The sequence below is a fragment of the Sus scrofa genome, chromosome 15 (assembly GCF_000003025.6).
Source record: "Sus scrofa isolate TJ Tabasco breed Duroc chromosome 15, Sscrofa11.1, whole genome shotgun sequence".
Classification (NCBI taxonomy): Eukaryota; Metazoa; Chordata; class Mammalia; order Artiodactyla; family Suidae; genus Sus; species Sus scrofa.
Window position 1 is genome coordinate 8,442,613 of NC_010457.5, and position 22,956 is coordinate 8,465,568.

Consider the following 22,956-nt stretch of genomic DNA (forward strand, 5'->3'; position numbering starts at 1 on the left):
GGGAACAATGTGGTATGAGAACACCTGCTGGAGAACAGCAGGGTATCAACAATAAATGCTAACCTTTAAAAAGGGGGGATTCTTACAAACACTGACGGGAGCCCAGCATCTCTTTCTTCTCTTCAGGTGGTTGATGGAGGAAAGATTTAGAATGTGATTAGAGGGCTGAGCTGGTCATAGACCACCTCTCCAGAGGGCTGTGGCAGCAGCCTCTTGACACAGGGAGGAAATATCACATTGGTCTGACTGTTGGTCATCTGCAACTTCAGAGAGTGCATAAACTTGGGCTGGTACAATGTCAGGGGTGGAAATGAAGGTTTCCTATCCTTTATACAATCTACACACACACACAATTTGAACTAGAACACAGAGTATGCTTAAAACATGGTTTGGATTCACATTATGAAACAAAACCTATCTCTACCTGTTATTATTTTCTTACTGGTGCTCATGCTCTGCTTCTTATTTTATGGAAACTTGCCAGTCTGCAAACTGGAAGACTTAAAGAAAATATTTTGAATTGGCACCAAGATTGGACTAACCCTGCAGGCTATGCCAAAACTCTGGAAAACCTTTTAATGTCTATGGAATGAATAAAACTGGCATCTACTGCCAGGACAAGAATTAGTATGGGTTTTAGAGGCCATCGGCTAACAACAAAATGCCAATATGCTGGTTTCAAATCAATTGGGTCTTATTCATTTCCTATTCTCAGCATTTAGCATGGTTATTACTAGGCATCCAGTCAGCTTTAGTGCTAAATCCTGATATTAAAAAAGACAAAGATCTTGAGAACTTGGCTCAAAGGGAAAGTAATATAATTTAAAGGAAGAAAAAGAGAATAATAGACAAATTATTATTATTTGCAAATACACAGAATACAGTGGGTTTTACCAGGAAATTATTGGTAAAACCATTTTGTAGATACTAAAAATAAAGAATATATAAGTGATCATCTCAAATAATACATTCTAACTAATCCCGTATAGAAAAGGTCTTGCTCCATAAGAAAATACATTCTTAAACCACAGGGAAACTAATTTATTATTCTGGCTCATTCTTTTTCTCCTTACCTAATTCGCTCCCATTTCTGGACTTCATTTTTCTCTTGTTGCTCCAAAGTTATTTTGCTTTTAATATCTCATAATATCAGGATCATTTCCTCCCTGGATAACAAGCTTTTAAAAGACATGGGCTTAACCTGCTACCCAGGTGCACATTTTTCTCAACATTTGCCATCTTTTGTGGTGACCTGTATTTTATTATTGAACAAAAGCTAGCTATGTGGTACTCTATTACCAACACATTTGCTCCCAAGAGCCTTTAAATAACAGAAACTGCCTGGGAACTATAAATGTAGAGGAACCAGGAAGCTTATAGGCCAAGATAAAGCAGCTTAAGGTTGGCTATTAATTTTGGATAATATTAAATCATGACATAGCTCACACGTAAGGATCACAGTTCAATTATGAACCGTAAAGAAGTTTAAAGAAAAGAAGATTTACAAGATATTTTTAAGCACATTAATGCATATTGTGGAAGTTGTGAGAGTATTTCAAGCCCAAGCAATGATAGACCCATGCCCCAGTATATAAATTCAAATATAATTATTCTCAGGCTAAGACTGATAAAGTGGCAAAGTTGGAGCATATCTCTACTTAAAGGTATATTGCAGTATTGCTCACAGATATTTTTCTTAAATTAGCAATGTGACAGGTAGGTTACTTTGTAATATATTAGTTCTAACAAATTATTTTAAAAACACTTTCCTCTGAACACAATTATTTTGCTATTCATAAATACGACTGTTGAAACTTTAGGGTTTATCAAACTTTTATCTGCAACTTGAATGGCAAATCTTTCTTTACTTCTCAATATAACTGACATATTTTACAAAAGTACTGTTATTTTAAAGATATTATTTTCTCATACGACAAAAATCTTAAACAATTAGTTGTGTCTGTGTGGGTAATTATTAAACATTCCAGCAAGCAGATGACACCATGTAAATGGGTGTGGATAGGTACAAATGAGTTCATGTCTGTTTACGTATAACAAGTACCATGATAAAAAAAAAAAAAACCTACCGAAAAAGATAAACATGAGCCAACTGCAAACTATCTTTACATCTTCCTTGAAGTAAGTGAGCTACTGCTGCTTTGACACTTTGACATTTGTTGGATTGATTCTCTAACTTTAAAGGAATACCTGGGAGAATGGTTTCTTAGGGGTATCTTGGTCATGATTTCCTCCATAAACATAGTAAGAAAAAAAAAGAAGAGGGAAAGAAAAAAGATGAAAACAGGCAAGGAAAGACAGAGGGAAAGAACGAAGGAAGGAAGTTGCTAAATGATCAGGCATTAGCATTAATGTTTAATTTTAAGATAAGCTAGGCACTGTGTGAGATTCTTTCCATATATCATTTCGTTTAAACTTTATGATGTAAATTTCATATGGCAGAAAAAGCTGATAACTAAATATTAAGTTATATCACTGGAAAATGGCAAAATCCAGCTTTAAACTTAGTCACATTCTGAAGCTGCTCTACTTTCAAATAAACTTAATTTTCTTAATTATAAAGTGGAATTGAAAATTTTCTCTCATAAAAATTCAGTAATGATTGATTCAGTTTATCAATATTACATAAGGGATACTGTATCCTAAGGAAATATTTGATGTTTGAGGCAGATGTGGTAGTCTCTATAAGCCACTTTAGAGCAAAAACATCATTGACAAGCTCTATCCATGTACACAGAGTTGCAGCTTATCTTTATGGAGCCTCATTCTGTAATAAGAATGGATACTCATGGCCTACCAGGCACTTACATAAAGTCACTAATATGATGGAAACAGAATGAGACATATATATGAAAGAAACCTAGATGAAATTGATGATTCAAAAAAGAAAAGAGAAAATTTTAAAATAAAATATAAAAACAAAAGCCCAAAACAACAAATTTAAATTTAGATCCCTGGACAATTTAGAAAAAATACTATTTTGTTGTCTCACTTATTCAATTAAATAATATTTATGGGGTGCTATGTACCATCCTCACTATTAGGAATGGGAGTAGCATGGTCAAAAAATTTTTTGCTCTCATAGCATGTGAGAGAGTGAGGTATGCACAAAAAAAGAGAGAAAGACACATATATAATTGAAAATATAATTGCTTACGTAAAAATAAAGGAATATTAAGGTAGGAGAATCAAACTGATCATTCTTTTGGAATATGAGAAAAATCAATCCAGATGATCTCATATTCACATCGTAAAGATCACAAAAGAGAAAACAGAGAGAACTGATGGGAGGAACTTATTAACATAATAATAAAGAGAAAAATTCCAGAGCCAAAGAGTCACAGTTCCTCAAGTTGAATGTCAAGCAGAATAAATTTTAAAAATTCCACCAAGTATATACATTATCTCGATTGCAGAATTTCAAAGACAAAAAAAAAAAAAAATGATTCTGAAAGAAAAAAAAAATTGAAGAAGCAAGAAAAAGAATTGGAAGCAGCAACTCTATACTCTTGAGGCAATGGGATTTTATGCCCAACTAAACTATTGATCAAGTGTGTGGGCACTCTGAGGATATTTTTAGACAGTCAAGGTCTCATGTTTTCTAAATGAGTTACTAGAGGCTGTTGCATGGTAATAGAAGAAATTAAAGCACGAAAGAAAATGCATGGGATTCAGAAGACAGTGAATACAACTCGGATCAGTGAAAGGAAATCACAGGGTGAAAAAGGAGAAGCCTGGAAAGCAACCAATACAAATGAGAGTGGAGATAGAAGGACTTAAGAAGATATTATGGGGTGAAACCCAGGGAGTCACAGACTAAAGTACATAGACTGTTTAATTGAAGGGATTAAAGCCTTGGAGAAAGTAAAGGTCCAGAAAGTAAGAAAAAATAAAACTCTGGGGGAAAAACATCTGTACAAGAAATTCACAATCCAAATATGCATCAGACTAAAAAGATAGCACAATTACAGCAAATGATGAAGCATGAGCTTTAAAAATAAAGATGTTATAATATGTGTGGCCCAAATGGATCCATGGATAGGCTAATCCAATCTGGCACATTCCATGGTGAAAAATTCCATAGTATTCACTTGGTTAATATAAAATAAATGCAAATGATTGATTTTTTTTTAATTTAGATTTAAAATATGAGGAAGGGGAAATAGGAGACGACGGTGGTTGTGAAACCACATAAACTTACTGATAAAACTTTCAAATGTAAAAGAAAGGAGCACCTTTTCCACCAGGATCAAGGGCATTACTCTTTGAGAGTTAAGGGAACATGATATTGTAAGAAGAGAGAAGGAAGTCTAATACTTGGTGCTGCAGTAGGCAACCTCACATAATCATAATCAGATGAATGTTTTTGGTTTTTAACTTTTAGGGTCAATCTATAAATACATCATAATTACAGCAAACAGTGAAATAATATAAATTTTCATGATGTAGAAATAAAGATACAACAGCAAATCAGAGGAGACAGCAGGGGAAAAGGACACAAATTTCTCATCTTGTCCATGGAGACATTAAGTTTCAATTTTCTATGGTTAATGGAACAATAAATAGAAATTTAAATGTTATGGATGTTTCAGATAAGCCGATGGTAACAGCAAGACCAGCTGTATTTGAATATTTGAAGAGGAAAAGGGCCAGGTAGATGAAGTCCAGTTTAATTAAATTATAATTTTAATTGTAAAAACAAATCTGAGGTGATTTCTAGGCTTGATAAAGATATTGTAACATAAAAGATAAGAAAGAGGAGTTCCTTTGTAGTTCAATGGGTTAAAGATGTGGTATTGTCACTTCTATGGCTCTGGTTACTACAGTGGTTTGAGTTTGATGGATCCCTGGGGAACCTGCACATGCTGAGGGTGTGGCCAAAAAAATAAGACAAGAAACATATTGACAAAATCTATATCCCAAAACAACAATAAAATTAGATACTGGAGGCAACTACCAGATGAACTACAAGTAGAAACCATTATAATGTTGCCCTATTAGAAGAAAAAGAGGACTGAGGAAGGAAAACACTGCTTTTCATCATAAACCCCTGAAGCATAGTACTTAATCTTTAAACTAGTTGCTTCCTTTATAATATACTGATTAATAAACAGAAGTAGTACAGCATTGCTCTTAAACTTCTACTAATATCATCCAGTAAGGTTTTGTCCACATGAAGATGAAAGAAACTATTTTCTAAATATACAGTACTTTCTAACTCTTTCACTTTGATATAAGGAAATACTAGTTGCTCCTAAAAAACCAAACAGTTGTTATCTTTTCTAAAAGTTGCATTGCCAAGTGTTTTCTGTTCTTGGATGTCAGTGCTGCTATTTGAAAGATTACATAAGGTCATTTGGCTAATGCTAAAGCGTTATTACCTCGGTTCCAAAAAGCAAGTAGAGGACATGTACAAAGACACCTACCACCCTAAAATGTACCTTCTTCCCTATAATTTACGTATTATACTGATTGGAGTTTTGTTTTCCATGAGAGGCTCAATGTAATAAACTTGTACATTTAAAAAGCTCTTGCCATTCTCTTGGCAAATGTGAAAACACTTGGAGAAATTGAAGGCTTTTCAGAGGCTACCACTGCAATAGTACAATAATTGCAACACCCACCTTAGCTATTATGACTCCTTTCCATTGGGTGATCATTCAGAATTATCTGCTGGTCCCGTTTTGGCATTACAATGTACCCTTCTCATTAGGCACATTAAAGAAATTAGAAAATGCAGCCCATCAAGAGACTGTTTCCAGATCTAAAATTTAGCCAGTGAAATCACATATTGGCCAGGTCTCCTTGAGTCCACAAAGCAGGTTCTGAAGAAAGGGTTTGTGAGTGAGCTTTGACTGTGTGATACTGGGACAGTTTTCTTTTCACATTAAGTGCTTTGCGAATATTGTTCCACTGGGCATTTAAAGTCAATAAAACACAGCCTTTCTTGCCCCACAGTGGGGGCTCAATAAAGGCCTCTCAATCTGTTAGGAGCAATACATAAAAGAGTAAAGACTTTGAAAAGTGGCTGTGACCTTGCCAGCCCCTTTCCTGGGTATCAGGAGGAATGCCTGTACGACCCAAACTACCACGTAGAGCCTTCCTAAACCTGGGTAACGAAGGCCTTAATTCTAGATATGGAAAATTAGATAGTTTAAAGAAGTTGATATATACTTTTGGGGCAAATGAACTGCAGAACAATTAAAGGCCATTATCCCTTTCTAAATTATTCCTCTCCTTGAAAAAGTTAAGTCATTTGACTTGGAGAAATTAACCATTTAACTGCTAATCATTAATTTGTTTTACACGGTTTTTCATAACCAATAAAAAACAATGATTTTTGTTTTTGCTTTTTCTAAATCTTTGCCTTGGGAAGGCTAAGAAAATGGACTTAAAGTACTAAATTTGACGGACCTATATTTTTTTAAAAAATTTGGTTTAATGCTTTCTACTCAGTTAAAAAAAAAATCTCAGAAAAAGCCTTACAAAAAATTCACAGTTAAAACTGAATCAAGTCCAAGAAGTGACTATATTTGCATAACTTGATCTGTATTTGGAAGCAAATTCCACTGAAGACAACAATGGAAGCTTATCAAATCAGAATTTCACATAGATTTTCCATAGTCCTACTAATGAATACTGACTCATTGGTCAGCTATGGTGAAAATTTAATGGAGCTCTAAGATAGGAAATCTACCATCAGAGTATGTTCAGTGGTTCCATTACATCATTATGAAAACTGCATTAGGCATCCAGTTTCTCTGCTGCTTGCTAAGACCAATTCTAGAGCACTATGGTTATTAAATCCTTAGCATTTTGATTGGGGTCAGATGCTGACACTGAATTAAAACCCTCTTTATTTTGCCACAGTCATGAAAAATGTAGACTTTATGTAAGATTGGGATTGTTAGAGCTGTGAATCTGGGTTTTTTTTTTTTTTTTTTTGGTCTCTTTTCTGGGGGGTCACACCCATGGCATATGGAAGTTCCCAGGCTAGGGGTTGAATTGGAGCTGCAGCTGCTAGCCTACGCCACAGCCACAGGAATGCAGTATCCTAGCTGTGTCTTCGACCTACACCATAGCTCACAGCAACGCCGGATCCTTAACCCACTGAGTGAGGGCAAGGATCGAACCTGAGTCCTCACAGATACTAGTCAGGTTCCTTACCACTGCGCCATGATGGGAATTCCTGTCTAGCTTTATCAGCAGGTGGCATGCTACTGGATCCTTCCAAAGAAAATTATAATCTATGGGATACATTTTACAGTAGAATTAAAGGTACTAATATATTACTATATGAAGTTGGATAAATAAAAGATGAATGCTGTCTGTGGCACTGAAAAGGACACTTCAGAGAGTAAAAATCTGAGATGATAAGACTGATTTAAAGCATTAGCTCTACTCCCAAATGCTTATATTCTAAGAACTTTCCACTCTATTCATGATAGCTACCCTCATGCTTCATAAAACTTCACCTTCCATGATTGATCCAGCATGCTAGATCATTTTTGCAAAACACTCACCTCTTTTAAAATGGACTGAAATTGATACATCAAACAGTTATTGTCAACTATTTAGATAATTCTCATACTAATTAGAGATCTACTCTACCCTGCTCCTGAGAAATAATTGTATATTAAATCATTTTTTTGATATCTATGTGGATCAATCTTTCACCTTTGTTTTCCAAGTTTATTTTAGGACTTTATGTTAGCCCATTTTCAAATTCTTTCTTGTATTTAATTTTTAAAATATATCTATCAGTTTGAAAATTTGAAAACCAGGAAGAATAAGGGAAATGATGCACATCTTCTTCTTAGAAAAATAATGCATTTGGCCTGTGTGATCTATGAGGTGATTTCCAGTTATAGACATCTACATATTCACCCATCCTTTCACCTTTCTGGCACACTATCAGTAATAGCAACAGTAATGAATGATAATAATAGTATTAACAATAGCAGAGGACATTTATTGAGTACTTATGTCCTAGAAACTCTGTGAAATCTTTTAAATGCCTTACCTCATTTATTTCTTTCAACAGTCTTTTCAGTGGTGGTGGGTATAAATGTCCCCATTTAAGAGAAGAGGTATTTGAGGCTCAGAAAAATCATACCTTGTTCAATGTTAATACTAGTGAGTGGTAGAACCAAGAACTGGATTCTGATTACAGTCTCCTGCCAGAGTCTGTTTCTCTATTTTGGTGGCCAGGTTGGTCTAGGATATTTTATTTATTTATTTATTTATTTATTTATTGCTTTTTAGGGCCACACTTGTGGCATATATAAGTTTCCAGTCTAGGGGTTGAATCAGACCTGTAGTTGCTGGCCACAGCCACAGCAATGGAAGATGTTAGAGAGGTCTGTGACCTTCACCACAGCTCATAGCAACACTGGATCCTTAACCCCACTGAGCAAAGCCAGGGATTGAACCTGCATTCTCATGGATACTAGTTGGGTTTGTAACCTGCTGAGCCACAATGGGAACTCCTAGGCTATTTTGTTCTTTACTTTAGATATATTATTTCATTTAGACTGGCTTCTCAATCTTCCAGTTCTCAAATCTATGTTTTCATGACATCCTATGATACAACTTCTATTTTCTCAGGATTTGTTTTCTGGACAACTGCTTTTTCCCTCTGTTATAGAGCAGAAGATTTAAAAAATAACCTAAAAAGAAAAAAAATACCCCAATACTTCTTAAGAGCTGAATAACTATGGACACAGAGGCACAATTATTTACCACTGTTACAGTAAAAGTATAAAATATTCTGTACCTTTAATAAGTCCTTTTTCTTGCAGAGTTTTCAGAGAAGGTCTTCGAGTAATAAACTTCTTTAATCTGCTTTTAACTCGGTTTTTGTCGCTTGTATCAGAAGCACTATGATGAAGTCTGAACACTGAAGATTAAAAAAAAGTCAGAGGCTTTCGGTAAATTTTTCCTTTATGATTATTACTTTATGCAAATATGAGTAGAAAACATTAGTTATTGGACAGCTACCTGAATTAATAGTTTAGGCCCTTCTGTTTAGATAGGGCATAGGGGTAAAAATTTGCCCACATGAAAATATTAGCTCTACTGCAACATGAATGTGTAATGAGAATGTGGTTTGCTCCATATATTCAAAATTTATTTTCACATTCATTCTCTCATATTTACCCTGATAACCTTGAATCTGGATAATTCCATGTAATTATATCTATACACAAAATTGTAGATATGAAAAATTCACCTAAATTGGGGGGAAAAGCTCTTGTTAATTTTAATTAATTATGATTATATATGATTGTTGGAAATTTAGTCATCTCTAAAGGTCCTACTTGCCCTAATATCCTTTTTTTTATAGCTTTTATTTTTATTTTATTGATTTATTGATTTTTGCTTTTTTAGGACCACTCCCATGGCATATGGATATTCTCAGGCTAGGGAGTAGAATCAGAGCTACAGCTGTCAGTTTACACCACAGCCACAACAACATGGGATACCCTATACATTGAGCTAGGCTGGGGATCAAACCCATATTCTTGTGGATACTAGTCAGATTAGTTTCCACTGTGCCACAACCAGAACTCCTACCCCAATAATTCTGCCTATCTTCTTTATTAGGTTAACCAAAGTAATTTCTTTTTTATAAAGCAGATATTTCCTATTCTTCTTAATGGTGTGAAATTATCTTTAGTTGAAATTCTGTAATACATATTGCCTCAAAGTTTTTCCATGTCTTCATCAGTCCCCCATCCTCAGCTTCCTAGCCTCACTGTTATTTTCAAACTTAGGTGTGTGCCAAATTCATTTCCTAGGCAAATATATTGAAAGTCTACTGATTATCACGGTTCCACGCTAAAGCTTATGAATTTCGTGATGAACATAACACTTAAGGTCCATCCCTTTATTTAGTATGGAGTCTAAATAGATTCAAGATATGTTATTATCAATTACTTTATTAACAGACTTATTAATAATGTTTCTTATTCATAATTCATAAAATGATAGGAGTTTATTATCTCTATGACAAGATACATATCTTAGCTGGGCCCTTGGCAGTTTTAACCCAATATTGATGGGTTAACTCAATAACCCAGTTATTGATGTCATGTGACGATTTGGGGCACTTGAGTAGGTTGCCCTGTGCAGGATAAGGATGTTGAGAAGCCTCTCTGGCCTCTACCCAAGATATACCAGTAGCACCTTCTCCTCAGTTGTGACAATCAAAAATGTTTCCTGGGGGAAAGGAAGGGGAAAAGAGCTTCCTGCTGAGAATCATTCCCTTAAATTGAAGGAAAAGCTGATAGGACCTGCTAAAGTTCCCATTTATTGGTGGTGAAAGGGCTACTCACACATTGACAAGATGTAAAGGGACTGTGAAAATCAAAAAACAAAGTATTATTCTAATATATCTCTCTATAAATAGCAATATATACATATATATAAAACATATCACTTTATATAGCATCTACCTATCTGCTATCTATATATTAAATGAATTGGTTGTAAAAGTACACCACTACCATATGAAGGTGATCAATGGATCTCTTACTTGAAAATGTTGGGAACCATTGTGTAGACCAGAGCTTCCCAACTACTGTACCTGACAGGACGGTTATGCTGGGTGAGCATTATGGATTCCCTTAGTTCTCAGGGTAACAGAGCAGGACCAAGGCAGCCTGAGCCCCTGGGAAGTTGCCATGGGTTATGCACAGTCTTATGTATTTATTCCAATGAGCTACACAAATATCATTTCTTGTGTATTTTAAACTTAAAATGGTTTGAGGAGCACTGCTTTAGACCTGCATTGTCCAATATGGTAGCCACTAGTCACTCACAGCAACAGAATACTTGAAATTCATCTTGTGCCATGGGTTGAAATAATAATGTTTTGGTTTTTGTTAAATAAAATATAGTATTAAATTAACATATAATTAAAATATATTTCCTGTTACTTTTAAAAATATGACTACTAGAAGATCTTAATGATACGAAGATTTTAATGTTTCTCAGATATTTCTCTATAGTGCTGCTAGATGATAAAAATAATGAACACAAAAAAATGAACACTACTGATACATGTCAGTGCTGGAATTAACTGTTGTGGATAAAAATGCATATGACCGATGTAGTAATAATACAGCATGGTATGGAGTATGAATGTAAGAGACTAAGGGATTTTGGAGGTGGAACTGACCTCAGTCATTTTGGAGAAATAGCACATGCCCACAACTGCTTTTATGGGACCATGAATATCGGGCATTAATTGATTCAAAATGGTATGATTGGAAGAGTCTTTTTCAGCATCTTAATATACCATGCTTAAATGCTATCCTATCAACTTTAGTCTGGGACTGGTTATGTATGATGTGATCTGTTCCAACTTATAGCTGTATCAAAGCCCCATGAGTCTGAGTTCTAGTGTTGGAAGCTAAAGGAACACTTAATATCCCTCAAGAAAAAATCTGCCTCAGAGAAATTTTGGTCTCAAGTCTGCTTGTGAAATGATACAGAATAATCAATCTAAATTTTCACAGGTTACCAAAGGTAATGTTTTCTATATCTAGTCTCACCTCAAAATCTTGTCATTTTCCATGACACAGTGTCAAGAAATGCAGGGCCAAAGGAGGTATTTTTCTGTCATTTACTGACTAGTTAAAATGATATGATTAAAAAGTCATTTGCAAATTAAAACACACACAATATAAATGTGAGATTATGAAAATAATTATCGAGTGAGTTATAGGTTTTTGGAACCCGTTAGGTACGCTGGTAATAGTACTCTTAATTAGAGAGGTGTATATGTATATTATATTGCTTTTAATACTACCATCTGGTTCCACGTGTGAGAAATGTATGTAAGGTGCACTAGTTTTTCATGGAAAATGAAAGTATATTTTTAAACACTTTAGCTTGACTCCTTCTCTTACAAAACTGAGAAACTAGCAGAGTCTTGGATATGATTATACTGTTTTTAACATAACCAAACTCTCCAAAGTTGCCTCTAATGATGACTTTCCTGGAGACAGACTAGAGAGTCAGCTTCCATTTCCTGATGCCATAAATAATCGTCCTCAGATGACAAGTCAAATTACAAGGCCTTTGCCATCATTTATTCTGCTCATTTTGTACCAAGGAGAGTTATGCAGAAGTTAAAGTCAATAGATGGCTATAATATATGGCATACTTTCTATTAACCAAATAACTTGAAAGCACTATAAATACAAACTAAAAATGTAAAAAGCGCATGGTTATAAAGCAAAGTCCATCACTGGGCCCCTGTAAACAGCAGTAAAAGTCTTTGAATATTGTGGTTTACAAATCTGATTTTAACAGCCAAACTTATAAAACAGTTTACGCTTTTCTGTTGTCAAGGGAGAAAAACTTGCCAAATTGTTCATTTTAAGTAAATACAACATAACCAATTAAGGAAAGCAAAATTTAAACACATGCCTATGATAATCAGGACATAGTTTGCTTCTGATTTCACTACTGATTTTAACAGAACAGTGTTCCTTCCACTTTCCCACAGCACCCAAATGACCCCACACATACTTTTAGAAACTTGTAATCACACAGTGCAAATAAAAGGACACTTTACTGGAAAATACACAGTGTGGTACAATAATCCATCATTTATGAAAAATAGAATTCAGCCTTTTCTTTTTCCTCAGAGATTCAACTACTTTTTGAGGGTGAAGCTTACTGCAATTTAAAGATTTATGTTAAGCCAATGAGCAGTTTTTTTTTTCCCAGTCCCATTTAAACTTTTTATTTAAAAATAAAAAGAGACTAAAGAGATATGGGTTTAAATTCCAAAGCATTTAATCTGATTTACAGAGGAATCACTCTTAATTCTACATATTTTCACCTCCATGAAAAGTTAACTTAACTTGGATTAACTTTCCAGGTGTTCTAGAATTTACTTTTATTTCCTTTATGCTCCATTTTTTTTTCCCACTGACAGATGATCTTTTCTTTAAAGCCCAAACAAATGGAATATTTTTCAAAGCTTAACAATTTTGAATAACAATATGCAATTTAAGTCTCATACTCAAAGGCCAAAGGCATTAGCTTTAAGTACCATTCTTAGAGAGTGGAGAGATTTAATTGGTGTTAAAGTTGCTCATATCATATAATAGTTAGGATCCTGGGCTTTTCAAGATGATCTTCAATAAATATCATTACATATAAGAATAGGCATTAGTCCAACACAAGTTTTGTGCCTGACACAGCCATTATGGTATTAAAACACCTCGGAATGCTTATTGTACTGGATGCCCTGTGTATATTATTTTCCAACTTTAGTAATGGGAGGGGGGAGAAACACAATTTGGAGGATGAACATCCACTACCATTCTTTTAAGGGATGGGAACCACAAAGGAAAAACCCTTAAATCTTCCAGAATACAATGGTTTGGATAACATGATCCAGAATTGTGAATCTGCCAGAATTTTTCTTGCTAGGGATCTTATTTTGAAATATCTCCTTTTTCTGCCAAACTACTGTTCTCGCGGTATTCCCATGTTACAATTACATGTTGTTGATTTTTTTTTTTTTTAATTTGGAAATGCTGGGAGAGTAACATTTCAGAAACATTGCTAAAGGAGAGTCATTACCCTGCAGAAATGCTATTATGAACAACTTTCTAGGCTAATTGTTGTCACTTTTTTGGTAGGGTTTTACATAGGGATCAACATCAAGTATAGATAGTTGTATTGCAGCTGAGAGCTCCCAAAACAGAGTCTCAGAGGATGTTCAGAGCAAAGCTGGCAGCAGTTGCCAAGTACAATCATCTTACCATGCTGCAGTGTTCGGAGAGGGAGCTCCAAAAAGAAATGACAAAATAGGGTTATATCAGGCTCTTCATCCCCAGAGATTCCCAAACACTTCTCAAACCATCGCATGGATTACATAACAAAGTACTGATTGCCTCCGCTCATATTTTCCAATACAACCTTCTTGTATTTGGAATTACCCCATGGTACCACTTTGTAAACTACAGAAACAAGAGCACCCTACCCAAAACTGAGAATTAAATTTTATTAAATTTCTTTTCAGCCTCCTGCCTGATTCCCTTCCAGAGCATACGAGCTTGCTCTAATTCATTAGGCTGTAATAAGTACTGCTTTGCTATCTCCAGAGTGATGTTTTAGAGCTCAAAAAACTGCACATAACTCCCTATGTCAGAGTGGGCAGTGGGCAGAACGGGTAAGTTTGGGCTTAATGTACTGTTGGTCATTTAATATCTCTTTTCTTTCACATGCTAAATGTAAAGAGAAGTCATAATTTCAACCCCTTGAGAAACAAAGTTATCGAAACTTTAAAGGTGACTTATTTGAAACACAAACCATGATTAAATCTGGAAATAATCGGAAGAGGGAATGTAGGTCATTTTAAGAGCAGTGCTTTGTTTTAACCTCTTAATTCCCACTTAAACATTGTAGATATATGAAATAATCAGTTGGAAACAGAAGGGTATAAAAACATCTCTCCAGTGATTCATATTTATGCTATATACTCATTTAAAGAGAGGTGAGATTTCAAACACAGAAAATTTTTTATTTTAGACTAAATTATCTAGTTTAAATAGAAAAACCTAACCACATTTTTACGTTTTCAGTGTCAATAAAGAGGTTACAGTTTGCTTTCATGGCCCTGTCATTCAGCTCGATGAAAATGCCATAACTGTTTTTTGTTTGTTTGTTTGTTTTTCTTTGTTTTTGTTTTTTAGTAATGTGTAAATGCTTCATTGTCTTTCATGTGTAGGCATAATATTTTTATTTTGATGATGATTATTTCTTAGGTGTGCCTATGATGATAATGCATTTCTATAGCATGAGTTGGGATGTTATATTTAGACTTTTTTATAGCATTTAGCATAGCTTTAAGTTACTTAAAGAATAACATTCATAGTGGTTATGATGATGATGACAACTTCAAAACTGTACTGTGAATATTGAGTAATTTCATCACAAATATAATTTTCTTTCAATTGTAAGTCTATCTGGTTTCTTTCTGTGAGTCAGAGTTGCAAAATATTTTTGCATCAAAGGTTGTGGAAATACTATGTAGTCATACACAAAAAAAGTAAAGAAGAAAGAAAAAAGAGAAAATATACCTAAGTAGTAAAAAACTATGGCATATGTAGAGACATAAGATGACATTTTTTTTTCCTGGAACAGAATCAGATTAAGTATTAGACGTAAAGATTCAGATAATCAAATTATTTTCTACTGACTAGATATTTTATCTTGGCTTCTTGCAACTTTTTTTTTTTTTTTTTTTTTTTTTTTGTCTTTTTGGGGCTGCATCTGTGGCCTGTGGAGATTCTCAGGCCAGGGGTTGAATCAGAGCTACAGCTGCCAGCCTACACCACAGCCACAGCACCTTGGGGTCTGAGCCGCATCTGTGACCTACACCACAGCTCATGGCAACCCTGGATACTTAACCCATTGAGCGAGGCCAGGGATCAAACCAGCGTCCCCATGGATACTAGTTGGGTTCATTAACCACTGAGCCACAACAGGAACTCCAGCTTCTTACAACTTGATGTGGTGTTGGTAAAACTTCGATAATTTTGCAAATAAAGCAAGGAAATGGGTGGTTTTGAGAGCAAAATTGCTAAAAAGAAAAAAAGAAAAAAGAAAAATAACAGGGCATCGATCCAGACAAAGGGCACCATGAAGTAGAAATATAATTTCCATGAGGAAAGGCTGTATATGAAAATACAGGAATGAGTTCTCACTGAGTGAGAGAAAATAAGCCATTGCCGAATCAAAGGAGAAGAGCATTAGAGATGTATGTGAGCATCAGTCCACAAACAGAACACAAAAACCAACGGAGATATAGGCAAGGCACTTCCCTCCGTAGAGGGAACAGTGTGACAGAATTTTAAGAAATGAACATTTAGATTTTTGTGGAAAAAAAAAGTCAAGCTGGAGAAAGAAATAATATTCATATTTAAGAGTTTTAGACAATTCCACACTGATTGTACATACTGACTCAGATCCTAGACCATGATTAGCATTATTTGAATTGGTGGGTGGTATTAAAATATCCTCTCCATACAGACATAAAAAGAGTGTTACCACTATGAATTTTGTGTGTGCACATGTATTTGTACTTTTGTGAAATGTGCCTACAGATACTGCATCCTTAGCAGCTACAGAGGGGAGAAATACATGACAGCTTTGAAGTTTTTTCTTTAATCTCTAAACTCTTGGCCCTAGGTGTGATCGAGAATATGATACAAATGTATCCTTAATTTTTCAAGCATAAAATTTGAACCAGGACATGAAAATATATACTTCAGGCATAAGCAGTTTGAGAAATTTCTCAAGTCAAAAAAAATCAAGGCAGTTCCCTTCATAGCGCAGTGGAAATGAATCCGACTAGAATCCATGAGGATGTGGGTTTAATCCCTGGCCTCACTCGGTGGGTCAGGAATCTGGCATTGCCATGAGCTGAGGTGTAGATCACAGAGGTGGCTCGGATCTTGCCATTGCTGTCTGTGGTTGTGACGTAGGCTGGCAGCTGTAGCTCCAATTCAACCCCCTAGCCTGGACACTTCCATATGCTGCAAGTGCTGCCCTAAAAATTAAAAAAAAAAAAAAAAATCAATACTTGAGAGGAAGTGCTGAAATAAAGTGCATATTTAGATTGAGAAAAGTTTTATATATTTATAATAAATATTATAATTATAAATAATTATATAATTATAATTATATATATACTCAATTAGATATAATAATACATATAGTATTGATGCTTTAGAACAGTCTCAATTTCCACTTTTACTAGCCAATCTGACCATCCTAAAATCACATGCATTATTAATAAGGATGAATGGTTTTAGAGTACTTGCAATGTGGCAAGGGACTGTACTAGGTTGTCACTTCTCATTTAATCCTTACAGTCAGTCATTATTGCAGGTTCTCTTACTGCTGTCAATTCTGCAAATTGGAAATCTGAGGTTCAGAGAGGTTAAGCCAAGTAGCAAATAGTGACTGAGCAAGAAATCAGAGAACTGTCGGATTTCAAGCCCCAGACCCCACTGCCTGCCTCTCTGTTTCGAAGTGCTATCAAAGTTCTAAGGACACAGAGATATGGCAGTTGTGCCCCACTGTGACTGTGGAGTCAAGTACTTCCAGTCGAAGGCTTTATATCTGCTTCGGGTGAACTACTGACTGAAAATCACTCTAGGTGGTATGCATCACTGTAGACCTAAAACAGGAAATGAGTTGCCTTGAGTGCGATTAGTAAATCACAGTTCAGCAACAGAGTTGATAGCCGAATACTCTCTAGATTACCAGTCAGAACAGCTGAAGATGGCTTCTGGGTTACACAGAGCAATAACAACCATCAACACAAACTGAGCTTTCAACTGCTGGGCAGAAAGTGAGTATGAGAATCATTCACCATGCTGCAAGAGGCTCTATGTAGCAAGGCAGGAATCAATATTAGAAATAGAGATAAAGGGGGGAGATTGGGGCTTCCTTCTAAGCAAAAATGCCTACTGGTCCAGGTGGTTCTTTCTTAGTCCTTGTTCTTCACCATCACAAAATGTTTTCTCAAAAACAGATGATGCACAATTAGTCCACAATTGTATAAGCACATACATTCATGTCTACAAACGCTGTAGTTTTTCTTTCAGTCAAATTAGGATTCTCATTCTTTTCCATGCCCAACCACAGAGTCTGCTTGTATTATTCCTAGTTGCTTCATAGGAGTAAGAGTTAGTTTAGGATCAGCATTTAGGGGGAAAGCAGATAAGAACAATTAATATGTAGCTTCCTTCCAACAGTTAATGCTCTTCCTTTTCAAAAAAAAAAAAAAATGTGTCTTCCATTCTCTTTCACGCATTCCTTCTCTGTCTTTTGAAATCTACAGTCTTAGAATTTTGAATTTCAACTGTCACCTAACAGTGGTAGGATCGTATTTAAGCAATATAAGTTCTTTTTGCCTCTATTTTCTTATCTGTTAAGTGGTGTTGAAAACATCTCCACCAGGGATCATTGTGTCAAGTAACTGTCCTCATATAAACAAACCCCCAGCACAGATTAATTATTATGAGCTATGATGTCATAATAGTTACCCTGTATCACAATCATGGTTGTAATAATCAGTAGGTAAACAGAACAGGTGGTATGGAAAGTGCTCCTCACTCTCCCATCCCAGTGCCTCTCATTTTTTTTTAAACATTTATTGGGCATTTACTATGTATCTGGTATTATTAGATTCTGCCTTTAGCTCTTGCATAAACTAAATATATATATATATTCATTATTATAAAATTAAATATATTAATATATAAATTTTTCAACATATATTTGGCTCTCAGATAAAAAAAAAAAACTTGTGTACAAGCCTACGAGTTTATCTGTGATTAATTTCTGCCAGGTAAAATGTATTTCAAGACTTTGAACATGTGTTGAAATCATTGGGTTTTGAAGAACTATCCATTAAAGACTTTCTGAACTGTGACAATGGATATTGACAGTGCTTGTCAGACTAAACCACTATTGATTGGCTCACATCATGTGTATAGCAAAACCAATTTCTTTCAAGTGCTTCTTCCTAACTGAAATACATTATTGCAGCCTTCCTCTCTGTTTATTATAACACCAAAGCTCATCACATGTAACACATCCAGCAAAAAAAGGTTTCACAATGAACAAAGCAGCAAACGGCAGCACAGACAGAAATAAAGGCACTTAGCAATCCAAATACTCTTGTGCTGTAAGTTGCTATCCCTTTGGAAAATATCGATCTCTTGCAGAGTCTTGTTTTTATTTTACAATCCTCTTGAATATGGAAAGATCATGGACTAACAGAGCTTTGCTATTGTTTAATGATCCTGTGACTCTCACGGTTCCTACCCCTGAATGAAACTATTTTAAGTATTGTGTGTATGTTAAAGTTGTGGGAAAGAAAGTGTTTATGCTGGGTCATTGCTCCCCTGTCCACAAACATATGCAGCCCTACACACACACACACACACACACACACACACACACACACACTAGGGATGTGACTTTTCCCAAGCCTTAGAACATTTTTCTCCAGTGAGTGACTCAGGCCAACTTTGACCATATGCTACATATTGTACAGTTTTATTACTAATTTGAATTTGCATTGTGCCTTTCTTCCCAAGAGGGCAAATTCCTTACTGAAACAATACTCTTACATAACAAAGAGCAATTTTCATAATACCCTCATGAGTGGGAAGAATTTCAGATTTATTTTTTTTATTTGAAAATATTATTAAACAAAATTTAAAAGCATACCTTTCACAAATACTGACTGATCATATCTCATGCTTCCTACAGTGAGCATTCCAAGGCCTAAAGAACCTCCGGTCCTAGTTCTGACCCTCTAAAAAGCTCACAGTTTACTGTATGCCAATGCCTGGGAAAAGCAGGGTATTCCTAGGTTTTTGGGATAATTCCCAGGATATTTCTAACACTGACAAGCCTCTAAACAAATGATTCTTAGAACTCCTATGAGTTACTCTGATGATAAAACTGGGAAGACTTTGGTTAAGTTTACAAGTACTCTAATTAAATATGGTGTGGTGCTGCCAGCTTCTCTCCATTCTAAGCATGCCTAGAAATTTAAAGAAAAAAAATTGCTTAGGAGGCTAGCAAATGCTACACAAGCAAAATGTATCATCACTCAAAGCCCCTCCTTATGTGACAGTTTCCAAGTTTACTTGAACATTCAAGACTAGGATTCCCCCCAAGATAAGGATTCCATTGAGTCTTGCCTCCTGCTCCTCCACGCTATGGCCCAGGAAGACGGCACGCTCAGCGTCCTGGACCATGTTCTTCCTCTGGCTTTGCCCTGCGGCCATGGCTTTCTCACCCCCACATTCTCTAGCTCTGAGACAGGCTCCTGGCCTGGGGCCTGTTCTCTTGGCACTCTCCCCAGCGGTCACTCTGTCCTGAAGAACGGTTGGTTGTCAGAGTGGCAGCCTCCCATGCCTTCTTGAGGACATCGGAAATCAGGAATTGTCAGGCCAGAGTCAGTTAGTCTCTCACAAAGTAGTTTTACTGGGACAGAACCCTCTATTAGAGGCATCATTTTGACATAAGCTTCAAGCTATTTGCTCCAAAATGTGCTTGCAAGCCACTGAGACCCTCCCCCACAGGAAGGGAATTAGAAAATGCAAAGGGTGGGCTGAGCAGAACTGAGGACACAGTATGTAGTCCACGGCTAAGTGATCTGGGATAGTGGAGCGGTTTGTCCTCACAAATGCTGACAGACAGCTGCAATTTGCAGCTGGCAGTGAGCTTATGCTTGCTAAACAAAGATCTAGCTGGAGCCGGTGAATTCTTGGCTCCACTGCAATAATCATAATTCATAACATACATTTCTAAAGAAGGGGAAAAAAACTAGGAAAAGACCCAGAAAGACCCATATGATTGTGACATTTGATGTGGTCATAATATAGGCTGTTTTATTTGTTCTCTACTTTAAATCTATCAGGCGTCCTTTATGGAGACGATGGTTGCCAAATCTGTGACAAATTAAATGGATTTCTGCTTTCCAGTCACACCTTCAGATTAACTCTTCCCTCCATTAAAAAAGAGTGATGGGAAATTTACTTTCTGCCAAAATCCAATTATTATCCCAAATATTTTATTTCTTTTCCTATATGAGTTAATTGTAATCAAATTGCCAAGCTTTCCCTTTTTTTTGACCACCAGATAACCCCATTCTTGGGCATAGTTTATGTTGGAGTCACAGACTGGAGTGAATTTTAGGACATATAAGAATAAACGTTCCTTACTTTTGAGATGAGAGAAAAGACACCCAAATTGCTTAAGTCACTTGCCTAAGAGTAAGGAGCAGGGTAAAGGTTCTATTCAAACATCTCAACCATCATTTCTAGGATTTTGTCAGCACATCTTTATGTCTCTTTAATCCCAGATTTAACTTTATTGGAAAAACTGTCCTAAATCCAGAAGAATGTTCTAGAGGAGCCAGGTCTGTGGCTCTAGGCGCCCACTACTGGCCTAATTCTTCCAGTGATTAGGAATTTTAGATCTGACTCTAAATGCCATCATTGCCCTCAATTGATTTTGTTTTATTCTACATATTTAGAAAAAGAGTTTTGAATATAATATGGAAATATATTTAAATTTATATGCATAATTATGCATAATAATATGAAAAATACATGCCCCAAGGGGGGAATTACAGTAGCCTTCCTTCTGACATGTAGCAATGCTCTGTTTTGCTATTATCCTTTTCTTTAACTTTTGGTAACCTGAAATCTGTAATAGATTATTATTATTTGGGGTTTTGAGCCTTCTCTTTCCCTAGGGGGAGAAGATCCTGTGGCCAATTGCCAGGACACTCCTCCAGACACAGATGTCACAGAGGAGAGTACACTGTTTGCTATCCTCGCCATGTGTTTCAGCCTAAGCTAGGGGGGAATAGAGAAGATTGAGCTAGGGATGGGAACATGCATTTCGCCAAGTTCCAGCTCCTCTGAAATTCGAACTTTTGGATTATTGAATAGGCTGAGTTCTTGATTTTCTTTAAGCTTATTTACTTTCAGCAAAACAGAACTTCTGGTCTTGGGAAAAAAAATGTCTTTGGGTTTTAAAGGTCTCTGAAAGCTTCTTGAGACATTAAGTACCTCTTACATAAAAAATAACACAGTGATGATTTAAGACCAGAGAAACTGGAAGTGAGCAGATTAAATGACCTTTAAAATACACATAGGTTTAAAATCGAAAGGAAAATGCACTTAGCAAAAAAGCATTTGGGATTTACTTCTAAAATATGGTTGGAAACATTAAGCAAACTCAAAATGAGGCGAAGTGCATACATCCTCATTTTGACTTAAAGATCTACTTTAAATAACGCAACAGATGTGGTCATCAGCATCTATTCCAACAGGGACACAGTGAATGGTGAGAGAGACACAGTAAGACTTGGTAATAATAACAACTACTGTCATTGTTATCCCTTAATCCTTCAAACTGTCAAAGCAGAACCAAGAGTAAAAGAGAAATTCTAGCAAGATCTAGAATTTGTGTCAAACAGTTCAGTTAGGAAATTTCCATGAGGAAATATTCCCTTAAATTGGAGTTCCCGTCATGGTGCAGTGGTTAACGAATCCGACTAGGAACCATGAGGTTGCGGGTTCGGTCCCTGCCCTTGCTCAGTGGGTTAACGATCCGGCGTTGCCGTGAGCTGTGGTGTAGGTTGCAGACTCGGCTCGGATCCCGTGTTGCTGTGGCTCTGGCGTAGGCCGGTGGCTACAGCTCCGATTGGACCCCTAGCCTGGGAACCTCCATATGCCACGGGAGCGGCCCAAGAAATAGCAAAAAAATAAATAAATAAAAATAAAAAAAAAACATTCCCTTAAATTAATCGCTGGAAAGCAAGTTTACCTATTTTCACTCTATGGCACAAAAGAAAAAAGAAAAAAAAAAAAAAAAACACCTGTGGACTTTAGTCTGAGTACACTTCTGACAAAACAGACAGGTGTTGACTTATGTATTGGCTAAAGAAAGCAGAAAGGGACAGTGTCGTGAATCAAGGGTGGGGCCTTGCAAAGGAAAATTTAACTTAATTGCTCCATCGTGAGGGAGTGGCCAACTGAGAATTATTATGTGCTCTGGGCTGCATAACAGTGTGGCAAAAATATTCCTTCAACCAGTTTTGTGGCCACATGAAATAAACTGCTGCTGGAATACACACGGCAGTCAAAGATGAGGGTGGGCCAAAGCAGACTGTCACCACATAAGAGTTTGGAAAGTAAGGGTACTCCCTATATTCTCATCAAGGCTGACACATAGTGGCCAGTAAAAAATGTTTAATAATTGAATACTCTCTAAGCGAGATGTATGGTGGAAAGCACATACGTGTTTGGATTAAGAGAGCTGAACTTGAATCCTAGATCAACCTCTTAGGAGGTGTGTGACTTGACTTCT

The 22,956-nt window shown here is 36.1% G+C and overlaps 1 protein-coding gene across 6 annotated transcripts in view; it reads right to left on the reverse strand.

Annotated features, from left to right (window-relative positions):
* The window catches only part of ARHGAP15 (Rho GTPase activating protein 15), a 619,196-nt gene that overhangs the window by 250,014 nt on the left and 346,226 nt on the right, over positions 1-22,956 (reverse strand). For 5 of the 6 annotated variants that reach the window (XM_021076338.1, XM_021076335.1, XM_021076341.1 and 2 more), the window contains one exon: positions 8,795-8,917. The exons of the other annotated variant lie outside the window; for it this stretch is intronic. In XM_021076338.1, coding sequence (XP_020931997.1) covers positions 8,795-8,917 — 123 coding nt within the window. The remainder of the gene's footprint in view (positions 1-8,794; positions 8,918-22,956) is intronic. 6 annotated transcript variants of the gene reach the window in all.